General features: G+C 39.2%; 1 protein-coding gene across 1 annotated transcript in view; it reads left to right on the top strand.

Moving 5' to 3' along the window:
• Positions 1-13,179, top strand: part of LOC149749006 (bile acid-CoA:amino acid N-acyltransferase-like) — a 34,376-nt gene extending 21,197 nt beyond the window's left edge. The window contains 1 exon segment of the mRNA XM_089912641.1: positions 1-13,179. Coding sequence (XP_089768767.1) covers positions 1-527 — 527 coding nt within the window. The 3' untranslated portion in view covers positions 528-13,179.
• The last annotated feature ends 7,889 nt before the right edge of the window (positions 13,180-21,068 follow it).

Raw genomic sequence — 21,068 nt, 5'->3', positions numbered from 1 at the left:
CACTAAAGCAAGTCACAGCTGCCGCGCTTATTAACGGGCCCAACTTTATTCTTGACATTCCACAGGTATATCATGGTCACATAAATCAGCTCTGGCCATTCTCTCCTCATTCACTATCCATCAGTACCTTAGGATTAGTAGAGTTACAGCACATTTTTGAGGATACTAGAGCTGAAGCCAGTGAGACATTTTTTCTCCCCATTGAAAAGGCCCAGGGACATTTCCTCTTCATTGTGGGAGAAGAAGATATGAATGTCAACAGCAAAGTATATGCAGAGCAAGCCACAGAACAGCTGAGGAGACATGGGAAGAACGACTGGACCCTGCTGTCTTACCCAGGGGTAGGCCACCTGATAGAGCCCCCCTACTCCCCACCGTGCTGTGCCTGGAGGATCTCCAATCTCCACCTCTTCATGCACTGGGGAGGAGAGGTAATCCCACATGTAGCTGCACAAGAACGTTCTTGGAAGGAGATGCAGAAGTTTCTCAGGAAACACCTTATTCCAGTTGTGACCAGTTGTCTCTGAGAAGAGCAAATATTTCTGGAAATACAGAAGCAATAGGATGCTTTACCAGCCTCCATTTGATTTTCATGGAACAATGCTTTTGACCTCTTCTTGTAAGAAGGAAGTTATGGCAAGAGAAGGCAGGAGGACTGCGAATGGTATGCTTTGACTTTGGAAAGGGAAAAATGGCTTCCTTTTATCTAATATCATAAACTGAGGCGTTTATGTTTTTAGAAATATAAACTTAGAGCTCTGCCTGTTCTAAAATATTTCAGTTTACAATTACAGCAATTCTTAGGGAAAAAAATTACCAAAAATGAACCACAGAATCCCCTGGCTTGTAAAACAATCTTGAATAGAATCAGGTGCTGATGAGTGATTTCTTCTTTATTTTTAAATTTATTTATTTTATTTTATTTATTTTTGGCTGCATTGGGTCTTCGTTGCTGTGCGCGGGTTTTCTGTAGTTGTGGCGAGCAGGGGCTACTCTTTGTGGTGGTGCGCTGGCCTCTCATTACAGTGGCTTCTCTCACTGCCAGGCACAGACACTAAGCACGTGGGCTTCAGTAGTTGTGGCTCGCGACCTCTATAGCACAGGCTCAGTAGTTCTGGCACACAGGCTTAGTTGCTCTGTGGCATGTGGGATCTTCCAGGATTAGTGCTTGAACATGTGTCCCCTGCATTGGCAGGCGGATTCTTCTTTATTTTTTTTTATGGTTTTCTACTCTTTTTGTGTGTGTGTGTGTATATTCACTTTTTTTAATCATCTTTATTGGAGTATAATTGCTTTACAATGGTGAGTTTCTGCTGTATAACAGTGAATCAGCTATACATATACATATATCCCCATATCTCCTCCCTCTTGCGTCTCCCTCCCACCCTCCCTATCCCACCCCTCTAGGTGGTCACAAAGCACCCAGCTGATCTCCCTGTGCTATGCAGCTGCTTCCCACTAGCTATCTATTTTACATTTGGTAGTGTATATATGTCCATGCCACTCTCTCACTTCATCCCAGCTTACCCTTCCCCCTCCCCATATCCTCAAGTCCATTCTCTATGTCTGCGTTTTTATTTCTGTCCACCCCAGATTCCATATATATGTGTTAGCATACAGTATTTGTTTTTCTCTTTCTGACTTATCTCACTCTGTATGACAGACTCTAGGTCCAACTACCTCACTACAAATAGCTGAATTTTGTTTCATTACATCCTTAGATAGGATGTAATGAGTGACTGTGTCTGTGTTCCAGTTAAATTTTATTTTTGAACACCAATGTTCATAAATAATTTTCTATTTTTTTCCAAGTGTTTACAAATGTAAAAACCATTCTTAGGGGCTTCCCCGGTGGCGGAGTGGTTGAGAGTCCGCCTGCCGATGCAGGGGACAGGGGCTCGTGACCCGGTCCGGGAAGATCCCACATGCTGCGGAGCGGCTGGGCCCGTGAGTCATGGCCGCTGAGCCTGCGCGTCCGGAGCCTGTGCTCCGCAACGGGAGAGGCCACAACAGTGAGAGGCCCACGTACCGCAAAACAAAAAAAAACAAAAAACATTCTTAGTTCTGGGCAGCAGAAAAAAGGGTTGTAGGCTGGATTTGGTTTGCAGGGCATAGTCTGATGACCATGGGTATGGAGCAATGCCAATTACTTTGTCCAAGGTCAAATTGGAGGTATGTTCTCTAAAGAGCAAGTCACAGGCCAGATATTCCTGAGCTACTGAATTGCAGTGGATCGAAGTAGAGGAGATTGATGGATAATCAAGGTGAAAATGAAGCAGTACAAAAGTATTTTGAATCATTTTGTAGGTGTGATGGGGAGCCAATAAATAGAGTAATAGAAGCAACATGAGGACACTTCAGTTTTATCTGCCTAAACTCTTATTATTTTATCTGCTTTCTGATACCCTCTCTGTTTAGAGTAAAATTATTCCATTCAATATGTGTGGGGCTGTTAGCCTCCCTCCTCTCTCAGTCACAGAAGTTTTCACATTTCCGAGACCTGGCCAATCAGAATACCTCACTCCTTTAATTATAATAATCATGTAATTGCAATGGCTAATACCCCCTATGAGTTTTACTATGTATTAGTTATATATGTTACATGCTATATATATTAGTTATATATGCAATATGCTATATAATAGTTATTGTAATGAGTATAATCAGTTTAATTTTTCTTGTTTCCTGTTTTGGACTTTAGGAAGAATGTTGGTGTTTGACCTGCTATATACCCTTGATTTATATTTTATGTATTTTTCTTTTAAACCAGGAAGATTTGGGATTTTTTAAGTGTTTTTTCAGCATTGCTAGAAAAAATTATATGGTTTTCTCTGTAGATCTATTAATATGATGAATTATTTTTCTAGTATTGAATCATCTTTACATTTGTAGACTAAAACTCAGTTGGTCATGATGTATTGTTAATTAACAATAAATAAAATCAAACTTTTTTTGTGGGATGTTTTTGGTCAGGTATGATATCAATGTTGTACGTGTTTCATAAAAAGAATTAAAAAGTTTTCCTTTTTTCCTATAGTAGTTTAATTAGGACAGAAATTATCTCTTCTTTAAAAGCTAGTTGCTCTATCCTGGGTATTACATTGTTCCTGGCAATTTTTTTTAAAAGACAACCTGGATTTTTATTGATATTTAGTATATCTTTCTATATTATAGTGGATATTTTCAATCCAAATAAATTCTTTATATATGTATATATACTTTTTTGCATTTTATATATTAGAAAAATCAAACATTTAAGATTTAAATTAAACTATATGATAAAGTCTAAAAAATATAACAAAGTAAAAGAAAAAATCCCAGTTCTGGCATATTAATGTTGCTAGAGTTAAAACAAATGAATTCCACATTAATTTTATTTAATTTTTGAAATTATACAAACAAAACTTTATAGAACATTCTGGCTTTTTTTTTTATTGTGGCAAATAGACAAAACATAAAATTGTCACTTTAACCATTTTTAGGTGAATATATGCTGAATTATTCAGTGGTTTTAAGTACATTCATATTGTTATGCTACCATCACCATTATCCATCTCCAGAAGTTTTTCCTAATTGAAACTCAAAGCCCGTTAAACAATAAGTCCCCATTTCCCACTGCCCCAATCTCTGGTAACCATCTTTCTGGTTTTTGTTTCTATGAATTTAACTACTCTTTATATAAGTGGAAACACACAATATGTGTCCTTTTGTGCCCAGCTTGTTTTACCTTCAAGATTCATTTATACTGTAGCCATGTGTCAGAATTTGCTTCCTTTTTAAGACTGAATAATATTCCACTGTATGTATGTATACCAAAATTTTGTTTATCCATTCATCCATCAGTGGACATTTGGGTTCATGTGACATTTTGGCTATTGTGAATAATGCTGCTATGAATGTTGGTGTATAAATACGTGAGTCCCTTTTTTCAATTCTTTTGGGTATATAAATGGAACTGCTAGATCATATTGTAATTCTATGTTTAATTTTTTGAGGAACCATCATACTGTTTTCCACTGTGACTACATCATTGTATGCTTCCACTATCAACGCACAATTGTTTCAACATCTCCACATCCTCACCCACACTTGTTATTTTCTGTTGTTTTGAAAGTACCCGTTGTGGCCGGGTATACCTTGAGTGAGGTGGCTTTATTCAGCTGAGGTAATCCCTGAAGAAGACTGACAGGTAAGATTTATCTCCCAGCAGTACTTCCAGCAGCTGGATTGTAAATCCTTTATTCCCGTAGGAGGATCACAGCATCACTGTGTCCACCGCATTGGCTTTCTGAGTTGTTACATATGGGTTCCCCCTCTCTATTTCTGAAATTTCCCTCTCTGCCTCACCTGGAGTTTAACCTTCTCAAAGCCATCCCTTTTCTAGTGGGGCTGTCTCTTTCTGAGAGTAAATATTCATAATTTGTTAGACTTATATGTCTTTTAGGTCACTGAAAGTGTGTTTGTTTTTGTTGTTGTTTCCCATTTGTAATTTACTGATTTTCAGGAGAAGGGAAGATGTAGAACTAAGCAGCCACCATATTCTTATTGAAACTGAAAGTTAGGAAAATTCGTATAATTATCTTCGGGGTTTTTTTCAAGTCTTTGGGATTATTTGGATGTAGCTGGAAGAAGAAAGAGAAATGTAGCGTGATTCCCAGGTTTTGACTCAGGAAACTTGCCGGATGGACAACATTCATTGAGATAAAAAGTGTATATAAAAGAGAATGTCTCAGAAGGTGAAGAATTTGGTTTTGGATATGTTAAATTGGAGATAATTGTCTTATGTTCAGAGGGAGATAGAATCTGGTCGCAGGAGATATGCCTGAGTTGGAGATATCAATCTGAAGTGCTCAGCAGTTAAATAGGAAATCACCCAGGGAGAACATGCAGTATGAGGAGGGATGAGTGTCAAGGAGAGATTGCTGAGAAAACAATAAAATTTTATGGACAGGATAAGAAATAGGAACCTACAGAGAGGGCTAAGGAGGGCTAGTTGGAGAGGGTGAAGACATGCCAGATATGAATCATTTCACAGAAACTAAAGAAAGAAAGTCATAAGAAGCTCGATATGACTACTGTACAGTGTAGGAAACCAAATTCAAGAGGAAGTCTTCAAGAGGAAGACTAAAAAGCTTTCATGAGATTTGAAAATTAAAAAATTCTTGGTGAGCTATTTTATTGGGATAGGACAGAAAGTAGAGTGCAGCTGGCTGAGTGAATTAGAAAACAGGAGGTAGAGATTATGTGTTGCAAAACTCCCAGGCAAAACAAACTGGCTCATGATTTGTGTTTTGTTTATGGTACATGTTTTGTTTTTGTTATTAATTTTAAGTTAATATTGTTGGCCCTGGAGGTATCTTGGAATGGTAACTGAATCACAAATTAATAAAGAAGAGATGGTGTGTTAATGTGTATAAGCTTGAGCTAGAAGCACCTGAAATTTAAAAAGCCTTTCTCACTATTGCAGAGATTGGCACTAGCCTTGAGGTACTGTTCAGAAGAAACCCAGATTCCCCAAAGTACACATTTATTACCTCAAAGTCCTATCCCCTAGTTTCTGATATTTGACCCAAGTCTAAACATCAAGCTCTGTCATTAAAAAATTAACTAAATTGTATTTGTCATTTAGATTTCAATTTCACATGTATATAAATGACATTATATGAAAAACATTCATCCAAATTTTTTCTAATACTTTGGGAAATAACATACTTGTATGTTATTTCAAGTGATCCTTGCCATATTGTCCACTCTATATTTACTGGAGGCTTACGTTTTACTTCTAGAATCAAGAGTCAAAGTTATAATGCCAAGAAAAAGAAACATACCTCCTCTTAGCTTTAAGCAATGGTGGGGTTGTGTGTACATAAAATCATATTGAGCAGATGCTCACTAAACATTTTTCCTTAAACCCCACAATGCAATATTTTAATTTTTGCTTTAAGGAATCTGATGCATTTTAAAGAAAACTAAAGAGAAAAATGGTCTTTTATATTTACCCATATTTTTATTTTTCTAGTGTACTTTATTACTGCCTGAATATTTGACTTTCTGTTTGCTAAGATTTTTCTTCTGCATGAAGAACTTCATTTAACAATTCTGCTGGCAATAAATTCTCAGTTACTTTCATCTGAAAGTGTCTTCATTCTTGAGTGATATTTTCACTAGATAAAGAATTCTGGGTTGACACTACTTTTAAAGATGTAATTCTACTGTCTTTGTCACCTTACTTCCATTTCTGATTAGAAGTTAGCCATCAGAATGTTGTTCATCCACATGTAATGTGTCATTTTTCTCTGACTGCTTTCAAAATTTTCTGTTTATCTATGTTTTGGTATTTAGAATATGATCTTCCTAGGTGTGATTTTCTCTGAACCTGTCTTGCTTGGGGTTCACTTCTTGAGATCTATGAATTAGATCTTTCCCCAAATATTGGGGAATTTCAGATATTATTTTTTCAAATAATTTCTCTGCTTTATTCTCTTTTCTTCTTCTAGGAATGTGAATGAACACTTGCACTTTAAACTTTTCTCTGGATATTTCCCAGAAATCCCTAAGACTTTTTTTTACCCGTTTTCTTTTCAATTTTTTTTCTGTCCTTCAGGTTGGATAATTTCTATTGGTGAGTTCTCAAGTTTTTGACCCTTTTTTTCTAACTCCAGTCTTCTATTAAACCCATCTTATGTTTTTCCCCCAAATATTTAACTTTTTTTTAGTTCTACTATTTCCTTTTTTTTGGTATATCTTATTTTAGTCTTTTAAATTAAAAAAAACTTTCTTTAAATATAGTTCATTTACAATATTGTGTTAGTTTCAGGTGTGCAGAGTGATTCAGTGATACATACATATATATATTCTTTTTTTATACTCTCTTCCATTATAGGTTATTACAAGATATTGAGTATAGTTCCCTGTGTAATACAGTAGGTCATTGTTCATTTTCTATTTTATATATAGTAGTGTGTATATTTTAATCCCAAACTCCTAATTTATCCCTGCCCCCCTCCTCCCTCCTCTTTGGTAACCATAAGTTTGTTTTCTATGTCTGTGAGTCTGTTTCTGTTTTGCAAATAAGTTCATTTATATCATTTTTTTAGATTCTACATATAAGTGATATCATATAATATTTGTCTTTGTCTTCCTTCACTTAGTATGATAATCTCTAAGTCCATGCATGTTGCTGCAAATGGCATTATTTCATTCTTTTTTATGGCTGAGTAATATTCCAGTATGTGTGTGTGTGTGTTTGTGTGTGTGTGTATCTTACACTAAGTTTATATATATACACACATATATATATATATTATATCTTTATCCATTCATCTGTTGATGGATATTTAGGTTGCTTCCATGTCTTGGCTATTGTAAATAGTGCTGCAATGAATATAGGGGGTACATGTATCTTTTTGAATTATGTTTTTTCTCTGGATATATGCCCAAGAGTGGGACTGCAGGATCATATGGTAGCTCTATTTTTAGTTTTTTAAGGAACCTCATTACTGTTATCCATTGTGGCTGTACCAATTTACATTCCCACCAACAGTGTAGGAAGGTTCGTTTTTCTCCACATCCTCTCCAGCATTAATTATTTGTAGACTTTTTGATGTTGGCCATTCTGGCTGGTGTGAGGCGGTGCCTCATTGTAGTTTTGATTTGCATTTCTATAATAACTAGCGATGTTGAGCATCTTTTCATGTGCCTTTTGGCCATCTATATGTCTTCTTTGGAGTACTGTCTTTAGAAAGCCCTGAAATAAACCCATGCACATATGGTCAATTAATCTATGACAAAGGAGAGAAGAATATACAATGGAGAAATGACAGCTTCAATAAGTGGTGCTGGGAAAACTGGACAGCTACATGTAAAACCTACACCATACAAAACAACTCAAAATGAATTAAAGACCTAAATGTAAGACCAGATACTATAACACTCCTAGAGGAAAACATAGGCAGAATATTCTTTGACATAAATTGCAGCAATATCTTTTCCGATCTGTCTCCTAGGATAATGGAAATAAAAACAAAAATAAACAAATAGGACCTAATTAAAAGCTTTTGCCAAGCAAAGGAAATCATAAACAAAACAAAAAGACAACCTACAGAATGGGAGAAAATATTTGCAAACAATGTGACCAACAAGGGATTAGTCTCCAAAATATATAAACAGCTCATACAGCTCAATATCAAAAAAACAACCCAATCAAAAAATGGGCAGAAGATCCATGTGTCTGTTTTTTGTGCCAGTACCATACTGTTTTGATTATTATAGCCTTGCAATATAGTCTGAAGTCAGGAAGCATGATAACTCCAGCTTTGTTCTTCTTTCTCCAAACTGTTTTGGCTATTTAGAGTCTTTTGTGGTTCCATACAAATTTTAGAATTATTTTTTCTAGATGTGAAAAATGTCACTAGTATTTTGATAGGGATTGCCTTGAACCTGTAGATTGCTTTGGATAGTATGGACATTTGAACAATAATAATTCTTTCAATCCATGAACATGGAATATGTTTCCATTTATTTGTATAAATGTTCAATTTCTTTCATCAATGTCTTATAGTTTTCAGAGTAGAGGTCTTTCACCTCTTTGGCTAAATTTATTCCTAGGTATCTTATTATTTTTGATGTAATCATAAATGGGATTGTTTTCTTGATATTACCTTCTTTATAGTTCACTATTAATGTATAGAAATGCAAAAGATTTCTGTATATTAATTTTGTATACTGCAACTTTACTGAATTCATCTATTAGTTCTAATAGTTTTTTGGTGGAATCTTTAGGGTTTTCTATATATAGCATCATGTTGTCTGCAAACAAATAGTGATAGTTTTACTTCTTCCCTTACAATTTGGATGACTTTTGTTTCTTTTTCTTGTTTGATTGCTGTGACTAGGACTTCCAATACTATGTTAAATAAAGTGGCAAGAGTGGGCATACTTATCTTATTCTTGATCTTAGAGGAAAATCTTTAACTTTTATTTAACTTCTTTTAACTGGGTTTGTCATGAATGACTTTTATTATGTTGAGGTATGTTTCCTGTACACCAACTTTGTTGAGAGTTTTTATCATGTATGGATGTTGAATTTTGTCAAATGCTTTTTCTGCATCTATTGAGAAGATAATGTGATTTTTTTTTTTTTTGGTACGCGGGCCTCTCACTGTTGTGGCCTCTCCCGTTGCAGAGCACAGGCTCCGGACGCGCAGGCTCAGTGGCCATGGCTCGCTCCGTGGCATGTGGGATCTTCCTGGACCGGAGCATGAACCTGTGTCCCCTGCATCAGCAGGCGGACTCTCAAACACTGCGCCACCAGGGAAGCCCGATAATGTGATTTTTATCCTTCATTTTTTTTAACGTGGTGTATCACATTGATTGACTTGCAGAATTTGAACCATCCTTGCATCCCTGTAGCAAATCCCACTTGATCATAATATTTGATTCTTTTAAAGTATTGTTGAATTCGGTTTGCTAATATTTTGTTGAGGATTTTTGCATCTATGTTCAGGGATATTGGCCTGTAATTTTATTTTATTTTTTGTAGTGTCTTTGTCTGGTTTTGGTATCAGGGCAATGCTGGCCTTGTAGAATGAGTTTGGAAGTGTTCCCTCCTCTTCAATTTTTTGGGAATAGTTTGAGAAGAGAAGGTATTAAGTCTTCTTTAAATGTTTCATAGAATTCCCTTGTGAAGCTGTCTATTCTTAAATTTAAAAAAAATTTTGTTTGTTGGGAGGTTTTTTATTTTTAATTTTTATTGGAGTATAGTTGAGGTACAATGTTGTGTTAGTTTCAGGTGTACAGCAAAGTGAATCAATTATACATATACACGTATCCACTCTTTTGTCGATTCTTTTCCCATATAGGCTTATTGGGAGTTTTTGCATTACTGATTCAATTTCACTACTGTAGTCAGTATGTTCAGATTTTCTATTTCTCCCTCATTCAGACTTGGAAGATTTCATGTTTCTAGGAATTCATTTGTTTCCTCTATGTTGTCCAATTCATTGCTGTATAACTGTTTATAATATTCTCTTATGATTGTATTTTTGTGATATCAGTTGTAACTTCTCCTCTTTCATTTGTAATTTTACTTATTGGGTGCTCTTTCTCTCTTTTTTTTTTAATGAGTCTGGCTAAGTTTATCCATTTTGTTTATCCTTTCAAAAAACTACTTCTTATTTTCATTGATCTTCTCTATTGTTTGTTTTTATCTCTATTTTATTTAGTTCTGCTCTGATAGTTATTATTTCCTTCCTTGTGCTAACTTTGGGCTTTCTTTGGTCTTCTTTTTTTTATTCCTCTAGGTAGAAAGTTAGATTTATTTGAGATTTTTCTTATTTCCTGAGGTAGGCCCGTATCATTCTTAATTTCCCTTTTAGAACTGCTTTTTGCTATGTTCCATAGATTTTGAAGCATCGTGTTTCTATTTGCATTTGTCTCAAGGTATTTCTTTATTTCCTCTTTGATTTCTTCATGGACCCAGTGATTTTTTAGCAACATGTTGTTTAGTCTCCATGTGTTTGTGTTTTTTCCAGTTTTCTTCCTGTAATTGATATGTAGTTTCATACCATTGTGGTCAGAAAAAAATGCTTGATATGATTTCAATCTTCTTAAATTTATTTATTTATTATTTTTGACTACATCGGGTCTTAGTTGCGGCACACGGGATCTTTGTTCAGTCATGCAGGATCTTTCATTGCAGCGTGTGGGCTTCTCTCTAGTTGTGGCATGTGGGTTTTCTCTTCTCTATTTGTGGCACACAGGCTCCAGGGCACATGGGCTCTGTAGTTGTGGCACATGGGCTCCAGAGCACGTGGGCTCTGTAATTTGTGGTATGCAGGCTCTCTAGTTGAGGCATGCAAGCTCAGTAGTTGTGTTGTGCTGTTTTCATTGCTGTATGGCATGTGGGATCTTAGTTCCTTGACCAGGGATCAAACCCACATCCCCTGCATTGTAAGGTGGATTCTTTACCACTGGACCACCAGGGAAATCCTAATCTTTTAAAATGTATTGAGACTTATTTTGCTGCCTAGCATGTGATCTAGCCGAGAGAATGTGCACTTGAAAAGAATGTGTACTCTGCTGTTTTTGGACAGAATGTTTTGTAGATATCTGTTGAGTCCATCTGGTCTAATGTGTCATTTAAGACCATTATTTCCCGTCTGTCTGGATGATCTATCCATTGATGTAAGTGGGGTATTAAAGTCCCCTACTATTATTGTATTATTGTCAGTTTCTCCCTTTATGTCTGTTAATATTTGCTTTATATATTTAGGTGCTCCTATCTTAGATGCATCTATGTTTATGAATGTTATATCCTCTTCTTGGATTGACCCTTTTATCATTATATAACGGCCTTTTTTGTCTTTTGTTATATATTTTATTTTAAAGTCTGTTTTGTCTGATAGGAGTATTGCTACTGGAGATTTATTTTCGTTTTCATTTGCATGGAGTATTTTTTTCCCATCCTTTAACTTTCAGTCTGTGTGTGCCTTCATCTCTGAAGCGAGTCTCTTGTAGACAGCATATAAATGGGTTTTATTTTTTTAATCCATTTAGCTACACTAAGTCTTTTGATTGGAGCATTTAGTCCATTTACATTTAAAGTGATTTTTGATAGGTATGTACTTATTGTCATTTTGTTACTTGTTTTATGGTTGTATTTGTAGTTCATTACTTCTAGTCTCTTCCCTTGTGGTTTGATTTTCTTTAGTGTTTTGTTTGTGGTGTCTTTTTGTTTTTGTAACTATTACTGGTTTTTGTTGTGTGGTTACCATGAGACATGTGTGTGTGTGTCTGTGTGTGTGTGTGTGTGTGTGTATTAAACTGATAGTCATTAAGTTCAAACACATTCTAAAATCTCTATACTTTTACTCCTCAACACCATGTTTTATGTTTTTGATGTCATATTTTACATATTTATATGAATCCCTTAATTGCTTCTTTTAGTTATAGTTGATTTTACAATTTTGTCTTCTAACCTTTGTCCTAGATTTTTAAAGTGGTTGATCTGATGTCTTTATTATATATATACCTTTACCAGAGAGATTTTTTCCTTCATATATTTTCTTATTTCTTGTTACGGCTTTCCCTGCGCACGCGCGCACGCGCGCACACACACACACACACACACACACACACACACTTAAGGAAGACCCTTTAACCTTGCTTTGAAGGCTGGTTTAGTGGTGATGAACTCTTTTAGTTTTTGCTTGTCTGGAAAACTCTATCTCTCCTTCAATTCTGAATGATAACCTTGCCAGGTAGAATATCCTTGGTTTTAAGTTTTTTCCTTTCAGCACTTTAAATATATCAGCCACTCCTTTCTGGCCAGCACAGTTTCTGCTGAAAAGTCAGCTGACAGCCTTATGGGGATTCCCTTAGTATGTGGCCCTTTGTTTTTCTCTTGCTGCCTTGGGAGTTCTACCTTTATCATTAATTTTTGCCGTTTTGATTGTGATATGCCTTGATGTGGGTCTCTTTGGGCTCATCTTGTTTGGGACTTTCTGTGATCTTGGAACTTGATACCTGTTTCCTTCTTCAAGTTAGGAAAGTTTTTAGCCAATATTTCATAAAATACATTTTCTGGGATCTCTATAATGCAAACATTAGCATGTTTGATGTTGTCCCAGAGGTCCCTTAATGTATCCTCATTAAAAACATTTTTTCTTTTTTCTTTTCTGATTGGGTGATTTCCATTATTCTGTCTTCCAGGTCACTTTTGCATTCTTCTGTAACACCTAATCTGCTGTTAATTTCCTCTAACGTATTTTTCATTTCATTTATTGTATTCTTCAGTTCTGGGTGGCTCTTTATAATATTTTCTAGTTCTTTGTTGAAATTCTCATTGTGTTCTTCTTTTCTCGAGTTTGGTGAGCATTTTTATGACTATTGTTTTTTTGTTTTTTTTTTATGGTATGCGGGCCCCTTTCACTGTTGTGGCCTCTCCCGTTGCGGAGCACACACTCCATTTGCGCAGGCTCAGTGGCCATGGCTCACGGGCCCAGCCGCTCCGCGGCATGTGGGATCTTCCCGGACTGGGGCATGAACCCATGTCCCTTGCATCGGCAGGCGGACTCTCAACCACTGCGCCACCAGGGAAGCCCCCATGACTATTGTTTTGATTTATCAGGTAAATTACTTTTCTCCGTTTCATTAGGATTTTCTTTTTCCCCCTGGATTTTATTGTGTTCTTTGGTTTGGAACATATTCTTCTGTTTTCTCATTTTGTTTGAATTTCTCTATTTGTCTCTATGAAATTAGGTGAAACAGATGCCTCTCTTGGTCTTGAAGGTGTGTTCTTGTGTGGGAGCATCTCTATGCAGTCTGTATGTGCCCAGTGACTTTGGTGGGAGAGCTTGATCTGAAGCAAGCATGGGCCAGAGCTTTTTCTGGGGCACACTGAATCCATCACCTTGGTGGGGGTGGGCTGGAGCCTGGGGTATGGGGGGTAGAGCTGGAGCCTGGCATGGGCCAGGGCTTCTCCTGAGTTGCACTGGTGGCTGCCACCTTGGCCAGGGTGGACTGGAGCCAGGGGGCAGCTAGAGCTAGAGCCCAGTGCAAGCTGCAGCATCTCCTGGGGTGTGCTGGTGGCCATCAACTCGACGGGGGGCAGGACAGGAATTGGAGGGGCTGGAGCTGGAGACTGGTGTGGGCTGGGGTGTGTGCTGGGGCTGTCTTGGCAGGCCAGCCAGAGCACCAGGCACTTTTCAATCTGCTGCTTCTGTGCTGGGATTGGGAGCAAGCAAGTCTGTGTACGTGCCCTTTAAAAGCGGTCTTGGTTTTCTACAGCCCTTCCAAAAGCCTCACTGGTTTTCAAAACCAGACAAGGAGGATTGCTGTCTCAGTGCTAGACCCCAATGTGGGGCTTGAACCCCTTGCTCCTTAGGGAGGATTCCCAAGTTTGTGGTTTCCCCCTCCTCTTCTGAGTTGCCCACTGGTGGTATGGGTCCTGAGTAGATTGCTTCTCTTCTCCTACCAGTCTCAGTGTGCTTGTTGTCTTTATATCCTCAGTTGTAGAAGAGCTATTCTACTAGTCTTCAGGTCATTTTTGGAGAGAGTTGTTCTACATGTAGTTGTAGTTTTGTAGGTGAGCTAGGGTTTTCCAATGCCACCACTGATCCTGCCTTCTCTTTAATTTTCTGTAATAGAATCAGGCTTCCTTTCAAACACCTGTTTCCAATGATGATGGAAGGGAAAGAAAACATAAACCAGCTCATTAAAGGTATCTTAATCTTTTCTTGTTTCATACAGCCCATGTTCAGGTAAATAATTAATTTGAAGTTCAGATATTAGCAGAAATGTTTCTATTTCCTTCAAAGATACCCTCTACCCTCTTTTCCAAATCTGGGTGCAAGAGGGCTTGTATAATCTCAGGGCAAGGGTGTGTGGCAGGAACGCTAGGTCCGATAACTATTCTTGGCCAGCTTCTCTAACCTGGTGGAAGTGTAACTCATCTGGTCTCCAGGCATTGACCTTTTGTGTGTATGCATTCGTAGCTCACGGTTGTTCTCTCAGAATGGTCAAGGCCAGGTGGCAAACTCACTCTCACCCTCTGGGTCGGGTGGTGAAACTACTCAGACCCTCTGGGTTTGCCCCACTTGTCCTTCATTGTCCTTCAGAATTCCCTGAGTGTCACCTGTGTCCTTTATAGATCCCTGGTAGAGCTACATACCCCATACCCTGTGCTAAAGAGTCACCTCACACATTGTCATAACAGTCCCCAGGGAGGTTTGCTGGCCTTCAACTCTTAGCTGCTTTCCATGCCCATCATTGTGAGAATATGGGGACTTCCAGAACCCCTTCACACAACAGGAGTGCAAAGAGAAACTTACGTGTGCTGTCTTTGCATCTCTCTCTGCTTAAACACACAGTATCCTGTTTTACGCTACTTTCCAGAACTCCAAACAGGAAGCAGGACAAAATCTTCCTCTGGGGTTTCCAGTTTCTTGTAATTCATTCCCACTTTTGGTCAAGGCCTAGACCTTTTTTCTAGGCAGGGATGCCTTCTCCCCTAGCACAACAGGTCCAGGGTCTAGCCTTAATGTAATAAAGCTTCAGAGGAAGAACAAAACAATTACTGAGAATATAAACAAATTGGGAGGTATTAATAAAGATTTTTCCTTGTAAGTAATAAGTCAGGGTGTACAGATACAGCTGAACTTATGCAGATGCTACTTAATGACTGAAATATTTTGGAATACATCAGTATTTGGAATACATCAGTATGTTAGCCTTCTCATGTTACAGCTAAGAAATAGAGTCTTGGAGAAATTTTTACAATGAATTAAGAGCAGTGCTGGGATCAGAACCTGGGGATGTAGCCCTAAATTTTCTCTGTTACATTATGTTGAGATTTTTTTCCCATAGGCTGTTAAATTCTAAGGAAATTTGAAATATGTTTTGCTGTATTCACCAGCACTGTTTTTGTCTCTGGAGAGCTGGAAACACTTCCATTTCTATATTTACTCCTATTTAGGGAGTACATTTTTTCAGGTTCTAATGATGATTAGAGATGTTGTTAGGTCTGTCACTGAAAGGGAGTCACAGTTTTCCACTGATTGTGCTGCAGCTCTGTGGAAGTTCAATGAAATCCCTTAAGTACACCTGGTGACTTTCACCCACCAGAATAGTCTTCATTCCATAATCACTTATTTTTGCTGCTTTTCTTTACTCTCCTTCTAAGGAAACCAGAATATATCATCCCAAGATAGGCCCCTTTGCCATAAAAATACTAGCACTTCAGAAAAACAGCAGCTGCAAGAGAGCCCCTCTGACCCTCCCCCTTTTCTTCCTGAAAGCAGGAGATAAAACTCCCAGATGGAAGGTGTCCTCCCTACACCCCAAGGAAAGAAACATTCTTATCATCAAGGACAAGAAATTGAGACTGAGATAATTCTATACAAATAGACCTTGATAAAAACAATTCTTATCTTCCTTTAGGCTCCTCACATAGTATAATTACTTTTCCACAATTGCCTCTCTTTGTTCAATCTAATATAAAACAGGTAGGTTTTGCCATTGCTTTGGGTCTTCATTCCTTGTGAGGGCTCCTGTGTCACATAAAGCTTACACTAAGTAAATGTGTATGCTTTTCTCCTGTTAATCTGCCTTATGTCAGTTAAATTCTACCCTAAAATTATATATTGATATAATCGTAGAGACAGAGACAGAGAGGGAGAGAGAGAGAAAGAGAGACAGAGACAGAGGGACAGATATTTTAAGGATTTGACTCATGCGATTGTGGGGACTGGAAATCTGCAGGGTGGGCCAGCAAGCTGGAGACCCAGGGAAGAGTTGATGTTACAGTCTTGGGTCTGAAGGCAGGCTTCTTCCTCAAAGGACTTCAGTCTTTTCTGCATGGTTCACACCTGCTACTGACAACTGCTAATGCCTCCCTTGTACATGGTTAGCACCTTACTGCCCAGTGCTCCCACCAATGTCCCCGCTCTTAATTTGCTACATTCTTTGAGGGTCCATGGAGTGCCAGGTCCCTGGTGTCTTCTGTTCTAGGCAGCAGAGTGAAGAAGGTCTGACTCTGTGCCAGCTTAGCATGCATCTCACTTTATTGCCTGGATGCTGGAGCACCCTTTCCTGTGCTTCTCTTAGAGTCTTAGTAAAAACAACACTATTTCTGCTGCGTTCCTCCCCAGCCCACCTCCCATCCTTGGATCAAGTCCTAGGAATTAGTCACTAAGCTGGGATCCTTGCTAGCCTGCCAAGATACCTCTCATCCTGTGTAAGAGCTGTGTGCTAAAACAGCCTCCTCTTCTCCCAGACATTCCAATCTGCCCATGACTTCCAATATTGGTCCCTTCTCCTCAAGGCTTATACTTCACTTTTAATACATTTTATTGTACCATTCCCATTTCACAAGTTAGAAAGCTGAAGCCCAAGGAAAGGTAAGTAATTTGCTTGAGGTCAGTCACAATGACAGATGTAAAGGAATCAGGGTTCCAATCTAAGTCTTTCTGATTCCAGAGGCCAGCTACACCTCACTGGCTGCAAGAGATGCAAAAATTAAAAGACATGGTACCTTCCCTCAAGGAGTTCACAACCTGGACGCACAGTCTGCAGTTTGTAGCTTGGATCACTTGTATATTTTGACAATGGGCATTGACTGATGGGATTAACAATAGGACAGATTTCAGGGGGTCTGGTCCTGAGGAGGCATTTTCGCATGGGGAGGGCTTTTGCTGTCCCTTCGAAGAGTGGTTTGCAAACTGGGCTATGCTTTAGAATCTGCTTTTAAAAGTACAGATCCCAGAAACTTACCCCAAACCTATCAAGTCAGAATCTCCAGCTGAGGGGCCTGGGAATCTTTATTTAACAGACTTGTCAGATGAGTCTGAAACCCACACCACTCTGAAGATGGATATTTGGGACTCATCTTAGAAACCACTAAAAAGGCAGCTGCCTAAGAGACCACTGACTTAGAGGAGGAGATAGAGAAGGAATTGAAGCAAAGGAGAAGAGAGCCAGGAGTTGAGAGGAGGAGTCCAGGGAAGAGGTGTGGAAACCAGACCTATGTGATGAAATAAAACATTCCTTTATGAAACACCTGGATTGAAAGGCACACCAGCTAAACTGAGCCTCTGCCCAGACCCTGTGGCAGCATGTGCTCGTAGCCCTGTCCCTGGGAACTTAAAAAAAAAAAAAAGAAAAGAAAAAGGAGCAGCTGATGGTTTCTATGGAGACAATTTCAACTTTGAACAGCAGGCTGGGGTATTTTGAACGATCTAAATTAGCAAGCAGTAGGCAAGTGTCCAGTGCTTCTAGCCGGCTCAGTAAGCCATCCCGCTCCAGACTGCTTCCTGCAGCCGAATTCAGGGTGAGTCAGGGCTGTCGTGGCCAAGTAGAAAAGGACTGCTTTCTGATTTCAGCAGCAGGGAACCGGGGGAGGCTGCTTTGTCTTTCTGTGTATGTTTTGCTCACCTCAGTGGGTAGCACAGTTCTCTGAAGAACCAGAAATTACTATCCCAGGTAGTTTATTGTTCAAACGCTGATTTATGTCAGATGCATAAACCTAACCAGAAGACTGTTTAGAGACTATTTTGGAGGTGAAATGCACACTTGGCTGCAAAAGTCAGGGTCCAGCCTAACACGACTAATGGAGAGATTGTTTTTTATATACATTTAATTAATTAATTTTTGGCTGCTTTGGGTCTTCGTTGCTGTGTGCAGGCTTTCTCTAGTTGCGGTGAGCAGGGGCTGCTCTTCGTTGTGGTGCGCGGGCTTCTTATTGCAGTGGCTTCTCTTGTTGCGGAGCACGGGCTCTAGGTGCGTGGGCTCAGTAGTGGCTTACGGGCTCTAGAGCGCAGGCTCAGTAGTTATGGCGCATGGGCTTAGTTGCTTTGTGGCATGTGGGATCTTCCTGGACCAGGGCTTGAACCCGTGTCCCCTGCACTGGCAGGCGGATTCTTAACCACTGTGTCACCAGGGAAGTCCCTGGAGAGATGTTTCTTGACTCAAAGAATTTTTCTCTGGGATTTATTGGGAGGAGGAAGTGCTGTGATGAAGGAAGAAAAGCAACAGGATCCTAAAGGAAATGGAATTTTTGTTTCTTGATTGGTAATATGGTAATTTTAACTTCCACGGGACCTTTCGCTCTCTTTTATTCTTTGTTTCCTGCCTTCTGATGTGTTGATGTCCCGCCAGTTCTTGACTGCCCTTCCTCTAACAGGTCAAGGTCTCCCAGTGGTGCAGGCGTGATCCCCATCCTTCCCCCTGGGACTCTGGGGGGGTCTGAAACGTGCTCAGCAATGCAGCTATCAGCTTTCAGACCCTATCAGATTGCTCCCATTTTGCTGAGGGCTCCCTCTCTAGCCACCAGGAGGCTATGCCTGTGAGAGGCAGCCGAGTTCTTGTTTCTTGCCCTCTGGCTGCTTTCTATCTTTGGTTTCACTGACAGTCTGCAGTGTACATTAACTGTTTCATGGACAGTCCTGCCTTCTGCTACAAAGAAGTGAGGAACCCTGGAAATTGTATCCCATTGGATTTTGAGGAATTTTCCATCTTCAGAAGTAGCCTATAAATATTCAACTGGGCTTCTGTCCTGTCTTCACACTCTCTCTGAGATATGTCACTCAACTTTTTTGTGTGTGCTTTTTTATCTATCATTTATTCTTTCACTTCATTCCTCAGACATTTACTGAGCGATCACTATGTACTGGCACTATTCTAGGGACTGAGAAGTAGAGTGTTGAACAAGGTATAATTCTTGCCCATGAGGAATACTTTACAATCCAGAGTAGTGCTGTCCAGTAGGATATTCTGTGGTGATGGGAATATTCTATAGCTACATGGTCCAATAAAGTAGCCACTAGTAACATGTGGCTACTGAGCAATTAAAATGTGGTTAGCGTGAATGAGAAGCTAAATTTTAAATGTCAATTTCATGCATTTTTAAGTGAATTGAAATTTAAGTAGCTGTACATGGCTAGTGGGTACTATATTGGATAGAGCAGAAAAGGGAGAGACAGATAAAGAAGCAGATTTTGACAATATCCTATGCTAGGTTTGTAATGAGATGGTTCCTTAGACTAGTAAATAGATTGGGGGGTGGTGGTGAAAGGCTTTGATTGAATTAGATGATAAAGGGTGTCAAACACAAAGGGAAGTCCAAGTCCAAGACTGACAGGTTCAGCTGGAAAAGAAATAAGGAGCCCCTTTTAGATTCAGACAGTTTATTACTTATATAGGCAGTGAAGGCAAGAGGTGCCAAGGGTGCAGCTCTCTGGGTCCTTGTCTCACCCACCAAAAGGATGGAACTGAAGCAAAAGGAACCAGACATCTTCAACAGAGTTGTGAGATATTCAGTGGCTGAGGAGCTGATCCTAGACTGCAGCTTAGTGGTCCTAGAGCCTGCAGCTCTGCCCTAAAGGGGTGTAAGTATGAGATGGAGAGTCCCATGCCTCTCTGGAACCAGGGAGGTGGATGGGAAAGCTGCCTCATGGCAGCCTCCCACAAGATAGGGAGAGACAGATGGGAAAACTGTCTTGTGAAGCCTCTTGTAAAGACTGCTTCTCATGCCATGCTCCTGGGAGGATCACAAGGCATTCCACCCAGATTTAGGTCATATGGTGGTTCAAGCTGTTCCTGTGGAAACATGGAAGGTCTCGAGGGTGCTATGGTAGAGCCATTCCCCTGCAAAGAGTCTTAAGTGCTAGGACAAAAGATTTAGACTTTATCCTCAAATGAATCTGGCTGCCACTGGAAGTTTAAAGCAGATGAGTAAATTGATTATTTTTGAGTTTTATAAAGATCTGTCTGACAACATTGTCGAGATTAGACTGGGGAGAAAAAGCAACTGTAAAGAGAGAGAAATAATTGGGTAAAAGGATGAGAGTTTATGGGAATGGAGAGGAAAATCCACAATCATTTAATGAATACATGGGATGTGAAGGGCTCCTGTGCAGTGAAAGTGACAAAGACACATCAGACAGGATCCTGCCTTCAAGAAATTTACAAAGTAACAGGAGAGAGTACACACACCATACATTACTCATTAATATTAAGTTCAAGAATTAAGTGCTCTGGGAGACATGGTAGAGAGAGAGCCCAGAGGAGGGACAGCCCTCTTCATCTGGGTGTCCCCGCACAGTGTAGGTGCTTCATTGATGATGATGACAATTGAGTGTTGAACAGGATAAGTTTTAAGTCTTCTTACAACTTATTTTGAAAATCTGTGAGGGACGGGCCCTGGCAGGCAATAAGCCTTAACAACTAACAAAGATATTAATCCCTGTAGCAGTATGTGGATTAGTTGGGATCCAATTAGAATAAGACAATAGAAATGGAATACAGGGAAAGCAGGAAAAAATCGTAAAGATTCAGCATGGTGAGAGGTGACAAGGAGGAGGTTTGAGGGCAGGGTTAACTTGCCATATACCACTGGAAATATTAATGGCTGAGTCCTCACTCCCACTTCCCATCCCCACATTCTTGTATTTTTATTTGACCTTGTTTTCCTTCTTCCTCCAGAGGGAGATCAGTTGATACTTATTGCTTCAGGAAAGAGAAAAACAAAAATTTTTTCCTGGCCTTTATGTTGCAAAAAGCCTAATAGATGA

Source organism: Delphinapterus leucas, chromosome 6 (genome assembly GCF_059928025.1).
Source record: "Delphinapterus leucas isolate spDelLeu-1000000601 "Yukka" chromosome 6, BTC_Dleu_Yukka2, whole genome shotgun sequence".
Taxonomy (NCBI): Eukaryota; Metazoa; Chordata; class Mammalia; order Artiodactyla; family Monodontidae; genus Delphinapterus; species Delphinapterus leucas.
This window is presented reverse-complemented; position numbering and strand designations above follow the sequence as displayed.